Below are 18,763 nucleotides of genomic sequence, written 5' to 3'. Positions count from 1 at the left end.
TCTGGACACAATGTGCTGATTACTTTGCTCATGCTCTCAACAAGCAGGTGATTTCTCTCTGATCTGGTGCTTAAAGCTACTGATTTTACTTGTGCTTTGTATTACTTGATAGCATGGGTCCAACTCAGCTCTTGTTTTTGCATGTTTCAGTGGGAAGTCAATCCATTACCATTGCTTTGGATTCACAACAATACTACAAATTAAATTCTTCTGTAATGAGAATCCATAGAGCATTGTGGAGAACTTATGGCAAGGGACAGAGTATTTTCACAGCACGGTTCATTTCATCTCAGAGAAAGGACAACGCTAGGAAGAAATGGCAGAAATGGATGTTTGGCTGTCACAGGGAAAATCTTTGTCAAGTTACATTCACAGCTGATGCCTCACATTTTATCTTATTTCCAAAAGTCTTTATTTGCCTTGGGTTCTCTTCAGTCAGCCAGAGAATGTGAACACTAATAATGTTTATGAGCCTGAGAAAAAAGGCTCACCTCAAGTTTCATTGCCACTAGCCTTCAGTGGAAGAAGGGGGGATAACACTATACAGTGTTGCAAAAAGAACCAAAACACTACCAGACTCTCCTTTAAGGTAATTGTATTCCTGGTGATAAGTTAAACAATTTCTCTGTTTATTTGCCATATGGAAGTCCTTCGGCTGACTTTGTTAATCATTCACTCTTCAGCTTGGCGTTAATTGTTTACTAACTGTTAAACTGTGTGCACTGAGAGATGCCTTTGGGCTCTTAAATCAGTGGGAATATCTCACTAGAACAACAGAGACATGCCTAGTGCTACTACAACTGCTTGAGCATGCCGGTCTCACAGCTCCAGGCTATGCTGCTTGTACTTCATGTACAGGTCTCTTGGGATGGAGGGGAGTTACATCCCTACCTGCTGGTTAAAATGAACAAACACCACTCAGAAAATATAGTGACATAGATGGGGCTGCAGTGCCTTGGTCTTTCTTTCCAATTGCATTGGCAAGCAAAAAAAAACCCCTAAAGACCCTTCTATGAAAAGGATGAGTTTGGTCACTGCAGCCTCAGCAGCCTGTGGGAGAATGGTGCTGGCACATCCTATCTGAAGACCTGGTTACAAAGAGTTTGCATTGGTTTATCACAGATATTGGATGGTGCTGACTCAAGATGGGTAGAGCCCAGCAGGACAATGAATCTTTTTTTGCTGTGATTTTTCAAGGCACATCAAGCCTTGAAGGGCCTTTTCACAGGGAAGAGTTTGTAGAAGCTAAGTCTAACATAGAGGGAGATAAATTCTGCCCATCCTAGATGCTGTGCGCTGCTGCTACAAAAAATTAAACTGGTTCTGCAAGCCACTAAACTTCCAGAATGCCTCAGCATATAGTTAGCAGGACAGCAGCCATCTTTCCACTCTGGATACTTGCTGCTTCTTGTCCAGCTGCAGTGATGGATTTTGTAAGGTATACTGAAACTTTTGCCTTTATTTAATACCTAAGAATGAACAGCTGCCAGATCATAACTGATATGGACCAAATCTGGGTTCGAACAGGCAACATTCATGAGGAAGCCTTTGGCAGGGCTTGCTGAGTCTGTGAGCTAGCCCCTGAACATAGAGGAGAAAAACAGAAAAGAGAACGATAAGCCTCAAAGTGATGGCTTTGGGTAGCTTCAGGGCTTCCACAGAATTCAAGCATTGGCAGGAGGGAACATAAAAATAGAAGTACAGAGTCACGCTGGGCTCTGCAGATCAGCTGCATTCCAGTTTAGTAGCCCTGCATTCCTGTCTGAACCACCTCGGACTAGGTGCCAGATACCCATCTCAGCTGCATCCCCAGTAATGCTGGAGGACTTATGCCTGAGTGAGAATAGCGCAAGCAAGATCAGGTTCTGGCCCTGCGTCAGCCTCAATTCTCCTCACCCAACTCATCCAACTTGCTGACAAACCTGGTTAGTTTTCTAGACACATGGCTGATTTACTCCAGCAATTTAATAAAAACGTGGTTTTGACTGACTGCTAATGGGATCGCCTGAGATAGGCTCAGCTGCTTAGTGTGGGTTACAGTTTTACTTGCAAGCACAATAAGCATGGAAATCTATCTAGGATGACATAATAGGAAAACATTACAATCTCCCTTATAAGACAAGCAAGGTTTCTATATGCATTTAATATAAATGTCTTGGTTTCAGCTGGTTTCTTGCTACAATTTTCTGCTTGTGTTTCTTCCAAGGAGATGTATTTTTCCATTGTAATTTTTCAATTTGTTTCTGGCATTGGCAATGTGCAGGAACAAAATCATAAAGATCAGAAAAGACATAATCGCTTTCCCCCTCCTCCCCTGATTTTTCCTTGCAGAAAGTTCAGTGGGGTTTACCCCTCCCCTTCACACAGCAAAGACTTGAACCAGCCCATGCTGGTATAGTGAAATGAATCAGATACTGTGGTAAGCTTCCAGATACCAGGGTTACCAAGCGCAATTTTACAATCTAATTAGCAGAGAATTAAACACTGCATCTTGCTGAGGGAGTTGGGCTGCCCTCGCCAGAGGGGTTTTACCACCTGTGTGGGGTAAGAAGTCTCTTTACTTGCTCTACAGAGTGTAAAAGCACACAGTGGTGAAATAATGAAGCCTCAGCCACTCTATCCGAGTGATTTAGGTTGAGCATTTTGGTATAGCCCTGCCAACAGATGGGGTTTGCAAGCATCATGCAACAGAGAAATGCTCATCTAGGCTGTCTTTTCACTGCTGTGGTCTCTGGATTATGGCAGTGGACAAATTCTAGCCCGGAAATTCCTGTTCTCCCTTCCCACCCAACCTTCCCTCCCAGATTTATGACCACTTCTGCTAAGCCACAGAAGCCCTCAGTTGTTTATTCATAAGGCGGCACCATTGTTTTGGGTCTCCTGGATTTTGTGCATAATTTGCTGAGAGAAAAAAAAAATAGTAATTCCCAATGAAGAGAAAACTGGCACCCTATTTTTTAGGGATACACTTGGGGAAAAAGGGTAGGATAGCCTATATTCCCTGATTCAGGGGAACAGAACAGAACGGAGCTGGCAGGTCTTTAAGGATGTATTCCACAGAGCGCAAGAGCTCTCGATCCCCAAGTGTAAGAAGTCGGGCAGAGAAGGGAAGAGACCGGCATGGCTGAGGCAAGAGATGCTGGTCAAACTAAGGAAGAAGAGGGAACTGCACAGGATGTGGAAGCAGGGACTGGCTTCCTGGGAAGAGTATAGGGAAGCCGCCCGGTTGTGTAGGGATGGGGTCAGGAAGGCCAAGGCACAGCTGGAGCTGAACTTGGCAAGGGATGTGAAAAATAACAAGAAGGGCTTCTACAGGTATGTCAGCCGGAAAAAGATGGTCAAAGAAAGCGTACCCCCGCTCATGAGCGGGACCGGCGAACTGGCAACAGCAGATGAGGAGAAAGCTGAGGTACTCAACAACTTTTTTGCCTCAGTCTTCACTGGCAACCTCTCTCCTCACCCCTCCCGAGTCGATGAATGGCATGAAGGAGACCAGGAGGGTAAAATCCCTCCAGCTGTAAGTGAAGACCAGGTTTGGGACCTACTGAGGAACCTAAATGTACAGAAGTCCATGGGACCTGATGAGATGCATCCCAGAGTCCTGAGGGAACTGGCTGACGTAGTTGCCAAGCCACTCTCCATGATATTTGAAAAGTCATGGCAGTCAGGGGAAGTCCCCAGTGACTGGAAAAAGGGAAACATTGTGCCCCTTTTCAAAAAGGGTAGAAAGGAAGACCCTGGGAACTACCGACCTGTCAGCCTCACCTCTGTGCCTGGGAAGATCATGGAACAGATCCTCCTAGAAGATATGCTAAAGCACATGGAGGCCAGGGAGGTGATTCGAGACACCCAGCATGGCTTCACCAAGGGCAAGTCCTGCCTCACCAACATAGTGGCTTTCTATGATGGTGTAACAACAAGGGTGGACAAGGGAAAACCTATGGATGTCATCTATCTGGATTTTTGTAAAGCCTTTGACACGATCCCCCACAACATCCTTCTCTCTAAATTGGAGAGCCATGGATTTGATGGGTGGACCGTTCGGTGGATAAGGAATTGTTTGGATGATTGCAACCAAAGGATAGTGGTCAACGGCTCAATGTCCAGATGGAGACCAGTGACGAGTGGAGTCCCTCAGGGGTCCGTACTGGGACCGGTGCTGTTCAGTAAATTTATCAATGACATGGACAGCGACATCGAGTGTACCCTCAGCAAGTTTGCAGATGACACCAAGCTGAGTGGTACGGTTGAGACACCAGAAGGACGGGATGCCATCCAGAGGGACCTGGACAAGCTGGAGAGGTGGGCCTGTGTGAACCTCATGAGGTTCAACACGGCCAAGTGCAAGGTCCTACTCCTGGGTCAGGGTAATCCCCGCTATCAATACAGGCTGGGGGATGAAAGGATCGAGAGTAGCCCTGCCGAGAGAGACTTGGGGGTACTGATAGACGAAAGGCTGGACATGAGCCAGCAATGTGCGCTGGCAGCCCAGAGGGCCAACCGTGTCCTGGGCTGCATCAGGAGAAGGGTGGCCAGCAGGTCGAGAGAGGTGATTCTGCCCCTCTACTCCGCTCTGGTGAGACCTCACCTGGAGTACCATGCTCAGCTCTGGAGCCCTCAGCACAAGAAGGACATGGAACTGTTGGAGCGGGTCCAAAGGAGGGCTACAAAAATGATCCGAGGGCTGGAGCACCTCTCCTATGAGGACAGGCTGAGAGAGTTGGGCTTGTTCAGCCTGGAGAAGAGAAGGCTGTGGGGAGACCTGATTGCAGCCCTTCAGTACTTAAAGGGAGCCTATAGGAAAGATGGGGACAATCTTTTTAGTAGAGACAGCAGTGACAGGACGAGGGGTAATGGTTTTAAACTAAAACAGGGTAGGTTTAGGCTGGATATAAGGAAGAAATTCTTTAAAATGAGGGTGGTGAAACACTGGAACGGGTTGCCCAGAGAGGTAGTGGAGGCCCTATCCCTGGAAACATTCAAGACCAGGTTGGACAGGGCTCTGAGCAACCTGATCTAGTTAGTGGTGTCCCTGTTCGCTGCGGGGGGGTTGGACTAGATGACCTCTAGGGGTCCCTTCCAACCCAAAACTTTCTATGATTCTATGATTCTATGATTCTATGATTCTAGGGGCAATGTGAGAGCTAGAGGTAGGTTAGTGGGGACACAGAGGGGCTGGCCAATATGTTATCAAGCTCTAAACCGAATGCTACAGACCGGATCACCTTCAGCGGTTGAGAAGAAGAGAAAATAGAGAAGCTAAGAAAGGAGGCTTGACTTTTCTAGTGGAAATGGCTGTCTCCTTTCATGCAGTCAGAATACCTGACCTCTTTTTTTCTTTCTCCTTATGCTCTCCACAAAACACTCCCATCCCATCAGGGTTGATAAAAATTGCTATAGCTTGTGAATGGCTGAGTCCTTGTCATGGCAAGGCACTGTTTTCCTCCAAAGAAATGCTTCTATCTCTAAGACTGACTTCTGAAGGCACGTTTTAAGGACGTCTTCCCTGAGGGATTGGCACTAATGGAGATATGTGGGTGCAAACACCTAGCCTAGGCATGTTTTAAACTATCACATGTGCGTATGGCTTGCCCTGCAGGTAATGATCGATCCCAAACAGGTATGTCTTTTAGAGCACATACCTTCCTCACTTAATCCCCTCATCCTTTTCTTCAATGAGTAGAAAGCCCCATTAATAGCTTTCAGTCAATAAAAGGCTAATCAATACAGCTGTTATCTCCTGCTACGTCCTTAGAAGTTTTGTTCTCTACCAAAACCATGATTCTAGTTCATTTTAACAGAGGATGCGATCTGTGAGCACCAGACAGTGTCCAACCTGAATGTGATCAAAGGAGGTGAAAGAAAGGGAGAGGGCACCTTGGCACAGAGATAAAATGGGAAAGAGAAAATGCAAAGAGAAAGGCAGTATGTTAATTCAGCGTGGAAGCATTTGCATCCATAGAAGAGTGGCCTAGTTGATCCAAATCATCCAGTTCTGCAGCCTGTAAGCAAGCCTGAAACCTTGTCTCCTGATGTCTCCATGGGTCTGCAGTACCAGTACTGTTGCTAACAGACTGTGCACGCCCACCTGCAGGGCATGTGCTCAGAGCTGAGCTTTTTTGTATTAGATGGCATCCTAGGTAGGAAAATCAGAACACATGGGTCTGCCTAGTAGGATGAGATCAGGGGATCAAAACCTTCCTCCTCCCAAAGGAACAGGACATTCCGTAGCTGGATTTCTCAAATGCAATTTGGAAGGACTGAGACAAACCTCGATTTTCAGATGCACTGAAAGCCTTACTAAAAATAGTAATAAAGAAACCAGAATGGCTAGTCATCACTGGCCAAGCTCGTGTTTTGTGATCAGACCTATGCATGCCATGCTTTGATTTGTGAACTGTTTCAAAGTAAAGTTCCTAAACAAATCAGATACTGGGTACAAACTTTTTAATGCATTTGTTTTTTTTTTAGGCGTGTGGTGAAAGTTGTCTTTCCCTGCTAGCTTGACATTAACTACTCAGTTAGTAAAACTGTTGCTTATCAGATCTAATGCTGCTTCTAGGAAAACCATGCAATTCTTTCTTTTTGTAATAAATGGAAGAAACTTTCCTGTCTCTTCCTCCCTGTCTCTCTCAGATCATTTATGGCTTGACAAAACACTATCAAGGGTTGGCTGAGCACCCTCAGTCCTGCCATAGCCAGTGGATGGAAGGTCTCCAGCACCTAAGAGGTTCAGTCCTTCAGTTCCCATTTATCTCTCATGAACCACATAAAAAGGAAGCGTAAGTTGCAAGATTAAGTGATGCTTATTTCCCCCCCATACCACAACATTTAATAAATTAAGAGCTACTTTTATCTGTTAATTCTTTGCAGACATTCAGGCAGGTTTGTGAGAAAATTAACATCCTTCAAAATCAAATGAATCAATGCCAGCATCTGGCATACTTCACACCCTCAAATCAAGCTGTAACATGCGTGGCAAGCCCAGACCTTGATATAAAAGTAAACACTTACCTTTCTTGGTTTCACTTTGTCATGGTAGTCATATTGAAAAATCCCCTTGTAGCTAAGTCCTAACCACCAAGGAATTCCCTGCTTGTCCTGGAAGAGAAAACAGAGGGAGTTATGTTGAATGGGATGGGGAAATGCTGGAGATTTCCTAGGTTGTTATTCAAGGTGAAGATCTGTTTCTAAGCAATACCTTTGAAAGTCATGGGTGCTGTTAAATTTGCCCCTACTGAATTTCCTTAAGTCACGAAGCTCCACGGTGTTTAGGAGACAGCTGTTACACTTTTGGCCATGATCATATAAAACCATTTAACATGCATCACGTGTGATCAAGTTACTCAAAATGCTGCCAGGGGAGGTGAGAAGGTTTGACATGGGTCCCTTGTGCAGTGGTGCATCCTCTTTCTCTTCCCTGTAAGTTATTCAGTCTGAACACTCAGAGACTGGAGAGGAAGGAAAGTGAATCACCCAGCTGACTTGAATTATGTGGAGGGATTTTAGCATTAATCTTGAAAATGCTGCAGTAATGGGATCTGAGAGCTACCAAGTGATAAGGTCTGACAGGCTCGAACCCAACTGCTTTGTGTCTGAGTGTGCAATAAAATGGCCTTATGGAGTAATGGCTGATATCTGATACCAGCCTCTTTGCAATTTACTGAACTGGAGTCCTCAATGAAATTACATCTGTTCTGTTAATGTGATAGAGAATGGCAGGGTAAAACACAGCAAAACTAAAACCCCCACATCAGGCAGAAGGAAACCTATTATGTGCAATATTTGCTGCCTCATTGCTGCTTGCTGGTACTTATTGATCATGGAGAATTCACTGGAGTTCACTGGAACAGCTGTGAAATATTTGCAGGTTTGAAGACCCAGCCTGATCCACCAGGTCTTTCGTGATCTAGAATAGTCCAAGAGATCTGAATGCAAAGGACGCTGAAGGGATCCTGCCCTCTGGCAAAAGATGAGGCTAATGCTTTTCACAAAATGCCATACATATTAGCAGGAGCAGGCTGGAAATGCGTCTCCCTGAGACAAGTACTGTCAGATATTTGTGTTTTTATGGTACCCCATGTGTGCAAGACATTACAGATATATGAAAAACCATATGATCTGTGCAGAGAGATAATGATGAAACACATGAAAACTTCGGGGGTGATGAATGAGGGACTATGCTCTGGGGAGTGTGAATCTAGCTTTCTTTATATGTTTATTGATTTCTCTGATTAAAAAAAAAAGAACCCTACACAGCTGGTCAGGAAGGGAAGTAATAATAATAATATGAGACTGGAAGATTTGGTGATAAATCATTAGACAGAAGAAATGAGGGATTTCATGAATATCTGCATGAAATTCACATAATTAGAAATGGAGAGCTGTTTGAGGAGGGGGATGTATTATCTCTAGAGTGTGGGACAGTGACTTGGCATTAAAGAGATGTACTGTATCTGTACCCATCTACCTACATCTCAAGCGAGGGGAGCTGCAGTCTGCGGGTCATGGCTGGCCCTGGTTAGTTGCTTATGGATCTGCTGGCTGGGAAAAGTCTGACCCTCTGGAACTAGAAAAAGGAGTGAAGCATGGAGTCTGCCAGTGATGTAGCTGTCTTATTCCTTTGGTGCTCCTTCACTGGCATCACCAGAGCTTGCCGCTGCTTGCGGGCTGAACATCTCCAGCACAATAGGACTGCAAGAGTTTTATCTCCAAGAACAGGATTTTCCTCTGTGGAGCTGTATTTACCAAACATTCACGACACAGTTGAAATAAGTTTATCCTACCACAGGAAGTAAAGTGAGACTTTAGTAGCAGTGTATTGTATTCTGAAAGCAGGATGGCTATTTGTGCCTTTCTCCCTCTCCAACAACAGTTTAATTCAATAAATGACCCTTTTTTGTAGCACGTACCTTCACTGCGTAATAATGCACTCCGTATGTTGGGAGGGATTCTACAATGCTCATGTAACTGCAAAACAACACAGAATAACATGTCTGAGAAGCTGAGAGGATGATCTCAAAAAAATGCTTTAATAAATAAATAATTAAGTACATAAATACTTAAAAATAAATCATTAGATGAGATGGGAGACATAGTTATGTGTTGTATTTATGGTCCATTATAAATATTTCCTGATAAAACAAAGGTCACAAGAAGTCACTCTTATTTAACTTACTTTACAATTGCTTGACCTCTTGTCTGACCATTTAGCTTCTTGTAATGTTCAATGACTCGATCCTCGCTGGAAAGGAAGAAATTAGATGTTTTATGTAATGGCAGTATCATGACTAAGAATCTTGCCAAAAAGGTGAAGAGATACTTCAGTTAATACAGCTACCAACTGAGGGAATCAAAAGATGCCAAGCAAAAGTGTTAGATGAGGGGATTTGGTGCAGCCCAGGGCCCATTCTCCACACTGCTTTGGAGAGTAAGACAGTTTCATGGTATAGATGGAGCTGTTCCACACCAGTGGGCCCCTGTGTCAGAGAACAGTTCTGGGCGTGTTTGATACACGCCTGTTGAGACATTCACCTGTGCACGGTAGCGATGTAGCATCCAAGAGCAGGTCAGAATGACCCAAATGACAGACTAAGAGACATCTGTAAGTTCACTTTTAAAGAATCTCATTCCTGTTTCTCTAGTGAGTGGGTAGCAGGAGAGCACAGAACCAGAGCTATTTGATGCATACAATCAGCTATGCTAGCAAGGTCGCAGCATGGCAAAGTATAAGCCAAGGATCTCCTTTTGAAGGTTCACAGTGCTCTCCTCTGGTTTCAATAGCATTCCTCTCAATCTACAGCCACGCAAGTCATCACAGCCTCCCAGCCTGGTACTTTCAGACTGGTCTGACTTTGGTTCTTCTCTAACTTCCAGCAGTGTAATGCCTGCAGGACCAGCTCTGTTCAATTGGCATGACAGAATACTTCAGTCCTCAGGTTTAAACGCAGTCTCTTGTTCTGTATGTTGCAACTCCAAGGATAAGGAATCTGTTGAGTCCCCTCGAGATATGGTGCAGACCTTGTCAGTCCAAGAGGAAGGAGACCGAAGCTACCTTTATGCCACCTTTATGCCCTCCTCATGTGGCACTGCACAAGCTTCCAGTAGTACCAAGTATCTATCTAATGCCACCATGCTGCATGTGCTTTAGGACAATGTGAACTGGCATTCCACCCTCCCTGCATTTCCTAGGTCCAGCTAGGGCCCTAATGAAGCCTTTAAAGGCTGCCACACGGTTGCCCACCATGAGGTGATCCTTCCCCAGGCAGAGCTGAAGCTTTTTTATTGCTAGACAGTGTGAAGGAGCACAGTAATGTAGGGTGGTCTGGTAGATGACCTCACCACTACTGCTTGGAGCTGCCCATGGGCACTTTTGTGGAAAACTGCAAAGCGTTTCACTGAGCACTAGCGCTGCCAACACGACTGCATCTTCTCATTACTGCCTTCCCCGTATGCATCCTTGTGCCAGAGAGATCTGCATGGAGCCAGAATCTCTGCTAGAGAGAAGTTCCCCTGTCCCTGCTGGTCCCAGCCTTCATAATGCCCTCAGTGATGTCACAGGTAGAGGCCACACAGAGCCTGCTGTGGCATCACACACAGGAAGTTCTGTGCTGTGACATCACGAGGAGGACACGCTGCACTGTGACATGAAAAACAAGGCATGCTGTGCATAGATGGGGGGTGGGATCTGGCACAGAGGAGCTGAGGATTGTGCATCCACCCCTGGTAATGCAGAGAGGAAGGAAAAGGAGCAGAAACACCAGCGCAGATAGCACAGAGCCATTCAAAGTAGACGGTCTGTTGGATTGTTGTCAGGGCCAGCTGTTCCCCCAGCAGCCTGTCATTTGTCTAAGAGTAACTGCTTTCCTTACTCTTACTCACTCGCCAAGTGACTTCCCCACTCATCCTGCAAAAATAAAAGGCTTCTTTCTGGGGCAAGGTGAAGCGATGTCCCACCAGCACGCCAAAGCAGGTACGGGGTGCTGACTGAGTCAGTGACAAATTGCACGGGTAAAGGAATGGTCCAGCTCTCCCAACAAAACCCTTAAAATGATTCCAATGCTTAGAAAAGTATCTGTAAGCTGTAAATTCAACAGTTACGAAACCATATTCAGCCCACTGATCCAGCAAGTACCACAGATGTTATGGGCGTGCACATGAAGGCAGAGTCCAGGTCTCCTGCAGTGATTATCATAAACAGGATTACTTTTGGAGCAATAACTGAATTACATGAGTGTTCAGTACTGGAAGATCTCCAAAACCATCATTCTTAATAAAAAAGATAGACGGAGAGGGCTTACAGCCCTTTGAAATTACCTCTTAAAACCACGATTACATGTGGATGCAATTCCTCTCTGTCTCAGACAGGAACAAGCCAGGACTGACTTCTCAGAAAACAATGGAGTTTCTTCAGTGGAAATTACTCTTAGCTTTGGTTTCCACTCTGTGCAGTTTATTGCACAGATCAAGCTCTCATATGGATGCCATTCAAGAAAGGACAGATGTACCTACAGGATGATCACCTAATGTGATTCCGGATACTCTCTGCTTTCTTACAAATGATTATTATAAAAGAATGAATATGTTCCCAGACCATACCCCTTGGGTAGGGAAGCCAACTGATGGCCCATTTCCTTCAAAAGGACAGATTAGATGTCAGGGAGCCTTTCTGAACAGTGGGGTGAATAAAATTATGTTCTCAATCCATAGTAAAAGATGTGGAATAAGTTCAGGCTCTACCCAGTTCTCTTAAACAAAGGCAGCACTCTTTGTACTTCCTTTGCCCCATTAGGATACTGGTGATCTTCCTTTCCATTGTATAATGTCTTGAGGTCCACAGATCATAGAATCACAGAATCATAGGATCATTAAGGTTGGAAGAGACCTCTAAGATCATCAAGTCCAACCACCAACCCAACACCACTGTGCCAACTAAACCATATCCCGAAGTGCCACATCTACACATTTTCTGAACACCTCCAGGGATGGGGACTCCACTACCTCCCTGGGCAGCCTGGTCCAATGCCTGACCACTCTTTCAGGAAAGAAATTTTTCCTAATATCCCATCTGAACCTCCCCTGATGCAACTTGAGGTCATTGCCTCTCGTCCTGTCACTAATTACTTGGGAGAAGAGACCAACACCTGCCTCACTACCCCCTCCTTTCAGGTAGTTGTAGAGAGCAATAACGTCCCCCTTCAGCCTCCTCTTCTCCGGACTAAACAGTCCCAGTTCCTTCAGCCGCTTCTCATCAGACTTGTTCTCTAGACCCCTCACCAGCCTCGTTGCCCTTCTCTGGACACTCTCCAGCCCCTCAATGTCCTTCTTGTAGTGAAGGGCCCAAAACTGAACACAGCACTCGAGGTGCGGCCTCACCAGTGCCGAGTGCAGGGACACGATCACCTCCCTGCTCCTGCTGGCCACACTATTCCTGATCGAAGCCAGGATGCCTTTGGCCTTCTTGGCCACCTGGGCACACTGCTGGCTCATGTTCAGCTGGGTATCGACCAGCACCCCCAGGTCCTTTTCCTCCAGGCATCTTTCCAGCCACTCTTCCCACAGCCTGTAGCGTTGCATGGGGTTGTTGTGACCCAAGTGCAGGACCCGGCACTTGGCCTCGTTGAACCTCATACAGCTGGCCTCGGCTCATCGATCCAGTCTGTCCAGATCCCTCTGCAGAGCCTTCCTACCCTCGAGCACCCAGATAAGTATCATCGTTGTTTCTACTTTCTTTTGAACAAAAAAATAAAGCCTGAATTATAAGTCTAGCATGAATATTTAAGAGCGGGACTTACTGCCTTTCACCTTTCTGCAACACTGGGCTAGTCAGGCTTTGGGGAAAGAAGCAGGTACTCCAGAGCACAGTTCATCCAATCTATTTCAGATAGCTTCCTTGTGAGGAGGTTACTGTTGCTTCTCTCTATTGACAGCAAAGGGAGCTGAGGGCACCTAGCTCAGATGGAGAGGTCTACACTGAAGAAATGTTCATGGTCAGATGAATCCCACCCCAGCTGCATGACAGTCTCTCCTCTAAGCGTTCTTTGAACTCCTTTTTCATTCTCACTGCCCTGTGCAAGAAGTATCATCCAGCACAGAGATCACTTTCTGCCTCTAGCTCTGGGTAAGCTCAGCATGTGCCAGGGAAAACAATCAAAATCATTCAAGGGTCAGAAGGAGCATTAGCAGAGCTTATAAACATTCTCCCGTATCGTTTCAGCTGTTCATCTCAGAGCGGCTGCCATGCTGCTATTAACAGCTGGCAGAGTGCTGGGACACTGCCTGGACCACCAGCTGACGTCTCCTCTCCCCCTGCTCTGGCTTGTTGCCGTGTCAGTGACACGGAGACTCGTTCATAACGCAGGGCTGACAGAGAATGCTTAACTAATGTGGAGACATAGAGGCTGCTGAAGCATTATGGTCTGTTTGACGGCTCATAAAACATTCCCCCCAAAGCTGCAAAAATTAATACATGGATGATATCCAGCAACAGACAGTTCCGATAAAGATCTTTAGAACTACCAAGAAATTCTTCATGTCCCAGCAGCTTACAGAACTGGACAGCAGACAACTTACAAGCAAATGCATGGCCAGAGTTTCTCACCACTGGATCCAAATTCTCGAAGGTAATTGTCTCCTCTCTCTCTTCCCATCACACCGCATTGTTTTAAATAGCTGTCCACTCACTGCTGTTGCTTACTGTTGTTCTGTTTCTAACCTGATTTGTCCATTTTGATTATATTCTCGAACTTACGTCTTTATTTGCAGTCATACACTGTCTGACTTAAGCCAGCAGAGCATCTCTGAGGACAAAGAGGCCAAGAGCAGGATCAGAGCCTCAAGTCTGTGCTGTTTTAGAGAAACAAAATACTGATTTTCAGCTGATATTTTCAGAGGTGGATTTTTTGGCAATGCTGATGCTGTAGATTGCTGAAAACAAGCTTTCTTCAAAGTCTGTTGGAAACTGGGAGAAGTCTATCTTCCCCCTGGTGTGTTGAAAATCCCATTCTAGCACCCACTTCTGTGCTGTTGCATCTCCTCCTTGACTTCTTACTGACAACCTAGTACTGGGCTGGTTTGCTGGGGTGGATCTGAATTGAGATAAAATGCAATGACAGTGGCTGGAAAGGAGCATTGTGAATTAACACATTTTCTGAAGGTTCTCTCCAATCTCTGTGATTACTTTTGTATCTAAAATAATAAATACTGCCAGTTGTTTGGAATCATAGAATCATCAAGGTTGGAAAAGACCTCTAAGATCATCAAGGCCAACTGTCAATGCAGCACCACCGTGCCTGCTAACCCATGTCCTGAAGTGCCACATCTACACGTTTTTTGAACACCTCCAGGGATGGGGACACCACCACTGCCCTGGGAAGCCTGTTCCAATGCCTGACCACTCTTTCAGGAAAGAAATTTTTCCTAATATCCAATCTGAACCTCCCCTGATGCAACTTGAGGCCATTGCCTCTCATACTGCCACTAGTTACTTGGGAGAAGGGCATGGGCAAGAGAAATGAAAACTCAGGGCAAGAGAAATGAAAACTCAGGACCCCAGCTCTTGGACTGTTTGGGAGGACCAGAAGCTCAACTTTCATTTAAAAGAAAAAAACCACCACAAACCCACCAAAAGGCCTCTTCTTGCTTCACCAGTAGTCAGTAATGCTAAGAGATGCTTGAGAACAAGATGTACAACTGATTCTTCTTAATCTGTAGGGAGCTGGAAACAGCAACTTGATGATACGAAAGTAACAGACTTCAAGTGTGATGACTACAGACTTCCAAGAAGAGGTTACAGTGAAGGGAAAGGCCTGCAGCAAGGGTATGCAACCAGGAGGCTCCATGAAGGTGGAGCTGGAGGCACCAAACTATGCTGATTCAGTCCTTACAGCATCTAAGACTCCAGGAATCATCCCACTGGTCTTACTACGTTTGAGAGGAGCAACAGGTGATGCTTTTTCATGGTGTGTAATGGAAATGTTATATTATTTCATGCAGATCGATCACAGCATATCTTGCTGAAGGTGTCATAGTATTTAATTGATAATCTATTTTATCACCTCTTACTCCATTGCAGCTGATACAAACATAGCACAGGGTTCTTTTGCTTGTTTGTTTTAAACTAACTAGAGCAATTACCCATCCCACTCCTAATGTTTCAGATGTTACTTTCTGGAGTTGGAAATTCACTTGTTACTGCTTTGTGCTAATGCTGAAGAACTGCAGCATAAAACTGATTGCACACAGAAAAGAACAGGATGAAATTTGAATCCAGTATGTAATCTGCACGAGATGCAGAAGTGTCAGAAAACATGGTTTTAAAAATCTGCGCTCTTAGATCACTGAAGTTTGATCTGTACTTTAGAGGCTTTTCATCTGATTCACTAGCAGCTGCTTCTTGATAGCATTAAGTACTTCAGATGATTATGAATGATTATGACTTCAGGTGATTATGAAAAAGCCACCATTAAAAAATAACGAGACCCAATCACTGAAGTGAAATCACAAGGGAGTAACAGGAGTGTAGCCACTGGCTTTATTAAGCCATTGGCAACAACCAGCTTCCCAACCTGCGACCTGTTCTCAATCACATGAGAACTCTCACAAAATTAAGTACAGCTGCAAGAAGTAACAGCCTTGCGTGTAACTGCAAATACTCGCATTCTGAGCATGAGGTTTTTACATGGCTTTTCTTACTTCAGGTGACTCAACATAGCCCAAACCCAAGGATAGTGTCCTGCGGACAGAGACAGTCCCAGACTTCATTGAGATTTCCCAGCAGAGGTCCTTACACAGGCACGTTGACTAACACTTGCCGACAGTGGGAGCAGACAGATCCTGATGGGTAGACAGAGCCTGACAGGCAGCCTGGGTCGTCACTGCTTCCCTGTGTACAGATACCATCACAGGCAACTGAAGCAAAGGCTGTGTGGGCACTTTAATAAGACCTCAGTCCGTGTTGCTGCTGAAGGGTCAGATTTGCCTTCTTTGTCCATGGCTACTTGTTCCCACCGGTCCTCTCATGGTGGCTTTTAGCTTGAGCTACCAGTCTGTCAGTCAGACCAGGCCACCGAATGCACTGCTCTTCAATGTGTGGATTAGTTTGTGAAAAAATGAAAGAGGTGCTCCAAAGAGGGAGACCATTCTTCTTCCAGTGAAATGGCAGCTGACATTTATCAATTTTTCAATTTGGTTTGGTTCTTAGACAGAAACACCAGGAGACTGTGATGATCCACAGCTTTTGTGTCAGTGTTCCTAACCTCAGCTGAGGACTCCAAGTCTGTCCTGATGTGGTCGGAAAGTGATTAGGAGACATCACAGACTAGCTTGCCTATGGCTTGACATAAGGTACAGCTAATTATGGTATTGTAGCCATGCTAGGAAAAATGGATGGCCTTCCTGGAAAAAGGGAAGAATTGAGATCATAAACTACAAACTGATTTGTTTCCCCCTGCACTCCTCAGATTGCCAAGATGCAGAAATTAAAAGAATAGCTGATAAAGACGTTCACTCCCACCTCCAGGCTTATAGCCTAATGCTTTAAAGGCAACGATGAAAGAGGAACAAGCAGAGAATCAAGTGAAATCATCTCCCAATTAATGAACAGTCTTTCCCCAAATTGTTTCCTGTTTGCACAGATAAAAGGGATAGGCAGGGTGGCACAAAGAATCTATGTGTGGGGCATACAAAATTTAATTGCGACCCTGCTCCTACCCTGGATTTAATTTTCAGTGCAATAAAGACAGCGCTCCCAAGCCTCCACCTCTGAACATCACCTAGTTTGCATAAAAGGAGAAATATATCCCTTTTAGTTCAGCTGTGCCATACAGAGAGGACTTGCAAGATGAAGCTCAGTCACTCAAAAATAACACAGAGCAGTGCAAACATTGACATTTCAAACTGGGAAAACTCTTTGCACAGATGCAAAGCCTTGGGAAAGGAAATGGCACATTAGGCCTCTTGATTTCATCAGGACACTTGCATGTTTACTGTGGATTTTCTGGCCAGACATTACTGCAGCCATTTGGCAGATGGGGAAACTGAGGCCCAGGGTGGTAGCTCTACTTGTGTTGAATCATGCAATGAGTCAGTAACAGACCCAAAGCTAGAAGGTGGGAATCCCTGCATCCCAGTTCCACTCTCAGACCACTTATTGCTAGAGCCGGGTCTTGCATAAGACACTGCAAAGCTGCTCAGCAGAATGATACGTTACCAGTAAGCGAGGGAAGGATGCTCCTTCAGTGCTGGTGTTGGAAGGGCTGGCAGCTTCTTTAATTCATTCCTTACAACTTCATTGCTGAAAGAGAGTTCAAAAGGAGGATCAGGCTACAAGAAAACAACCGCAATATTTGATATGACCTGACCTAGCTGGCAGGCTGCTATGGCTCTACATCTGTTCCTCCTTAACAAAAGGCACTGGGGTTTCCTTTTTCTTTTCTCTTTATTTGTTTTATGGCAGCCCAGTTAACTTTTCCCTCTATTATCAAAATTGGAGAGAAACTCTCCCAGATGGTTATGTTGAAGCACTTCCTACCAGTGACTGGACACAAGAGCTACCACGTCACATTTCATTGAGCAGGGTCCCACGGACATGTTCATACAGAGAAAAGGCCAAGGAGAAGAGAAGAAAAAGTGATGCTTCCAGCTGCAATAAAGAACCTTTACTTAATGCTTTACAACCTGTTGCAAAAAGTAATGATTTGCTTTCTTAGCATCACAGGTTGTTCTTAGCCTCTTGCCCCAGTAACGTGGCCTTTGCACAACGTCTTCACTGATAAAAATCCAGCTTGAATTCATGTCCTGCTACACAGAATCCTCCGTGGGACCAGGCTCAACCACTTCACTAACATTCTTCTCCCTGCATCCTCTCGTGGCCATGCTGGCCGGCTGGAGCAGCATCACTGCACACCACCGAGCAGGGAGAGCTCATGAAATGGGAGGCAGATTCTTGCAGATGGAATGAAACCATGGAATTTTCTCCTACAAACCCAAAATACCTCCTTTCCCACTTTTAAACACAGAAGGAATTGTGTGCACATGAAAAAAATCCCTCAAAACATTGGGAAGGAAGGCAGTGTTGCTGTTACTTTTAAAATCATAATACACAGCCAAGAGGGCCAGACAGGACACTGAGGAGTGCCAAAGAATTAATATTTATTGGATTACTTCTTAATAGCAGTTTTTTTCTGCCTTCTTGTACCCTGCCCTTTGTCCTGCCAAAAAGGTGGCTGTCCTGGTGCTATGGAGAGAGAAACCTCTTCCAGCGCTCCAGATTTCCCAGCCCACTGGCTTCTCCTGTAGGGCGGCAGTAGGGACATTAACCAGGCAGACAGACAGTCTTGGCATGCCCAGCTGTAGACCAGCGATGCTAACATCTAAAGGCCAAGGGAGCCCTTGGACGTGCCAGGTCACCCTGAGTTTTGTTCTTGTCTTTGGGACAGTCTGTATGGTGGCTTGTAGAGACGTGATACTGCTTCAGTTGTTCTAAAAATCTTCCCACAGCGTTTCTCCATTTGCACATCCCAGCAGCAGCCTCTGCCCGAGACCTAGGTGGATATGTCTTAATTGGAGTTTGCAGGTTAATTGCTAGTTTGGGCCATAGGGTAAACCACTAACATAAATCCTGGAGCAGGCATTTGGGGTATGTCTACAGGCATTTATTATCGTGGTAGTTCCCTGACAACGAATTAAGTTTTAAAACAGGACCACAACTTCTAGTTAAGACAAATCCATTATAGAGATGCCCAAGTCTCAATTAGGTTCAACT

At 45.2% G+C, this 18,763-nt stretch overlaps 1 protein-coding gene across 7 annotated transcripts in view; it reads right to left on the bottom strand.

Moving 5' to 3' along the window:
* The window catches only part of FRMD4A (FERM domain containing 4A), a 392,745-nt gene that overhangs the window by 53,303 nt on the left and 320,679 nt on the right, over positions 1-18,763 (bottom strand). For all 7 annotated transcript variants that reach the window (XM_075429179.1, XM_075429184.1, XM_075429182.1 and 4 more), the window contains 4 exons: positions 17,210-17,293; positions 9,179-9,244; positions 8,913-8,970; positions 7,015-7,101 (listed from right to left, as the gene is read on the bottom strand). In XM_075429179.1, coding sequence (XP_075285294.1) covers positions 7,015-7,101; positions 8,913-8,970; positions 9,179-9,244; positions 17,210-17,293 — 295 coding nt within the window. The remainder of the gene's footprint in view (positions 1-7,014; positions 7,102-8,912; positions 8,971-9,178; positions 9,245-17,209; positions 17,294-18,763) is intronic.

The sequence above is a fragment of the Opisthocomus hoazin genome, chromosome 8 (assembly GCF_030867145.1).
Source record: "Opisthocomus hoazin isolate bOpiHoa1 chromosome 8, bOpiHoa1.hap1, whole genome shotgun sequence".
Taxonomy (NCBI): Eukaryota; Metazoa; Chordata; class Aves; order Opisthocomiformes; family Opisthocomidae; genus Opisthocomus; species Opisthocomus hoazin.
The sequence above is the reverse complement of the archived record's forward strand: the minus strand, read 5'-3'. Positions and strand labels throughout refer to the sequence as shown.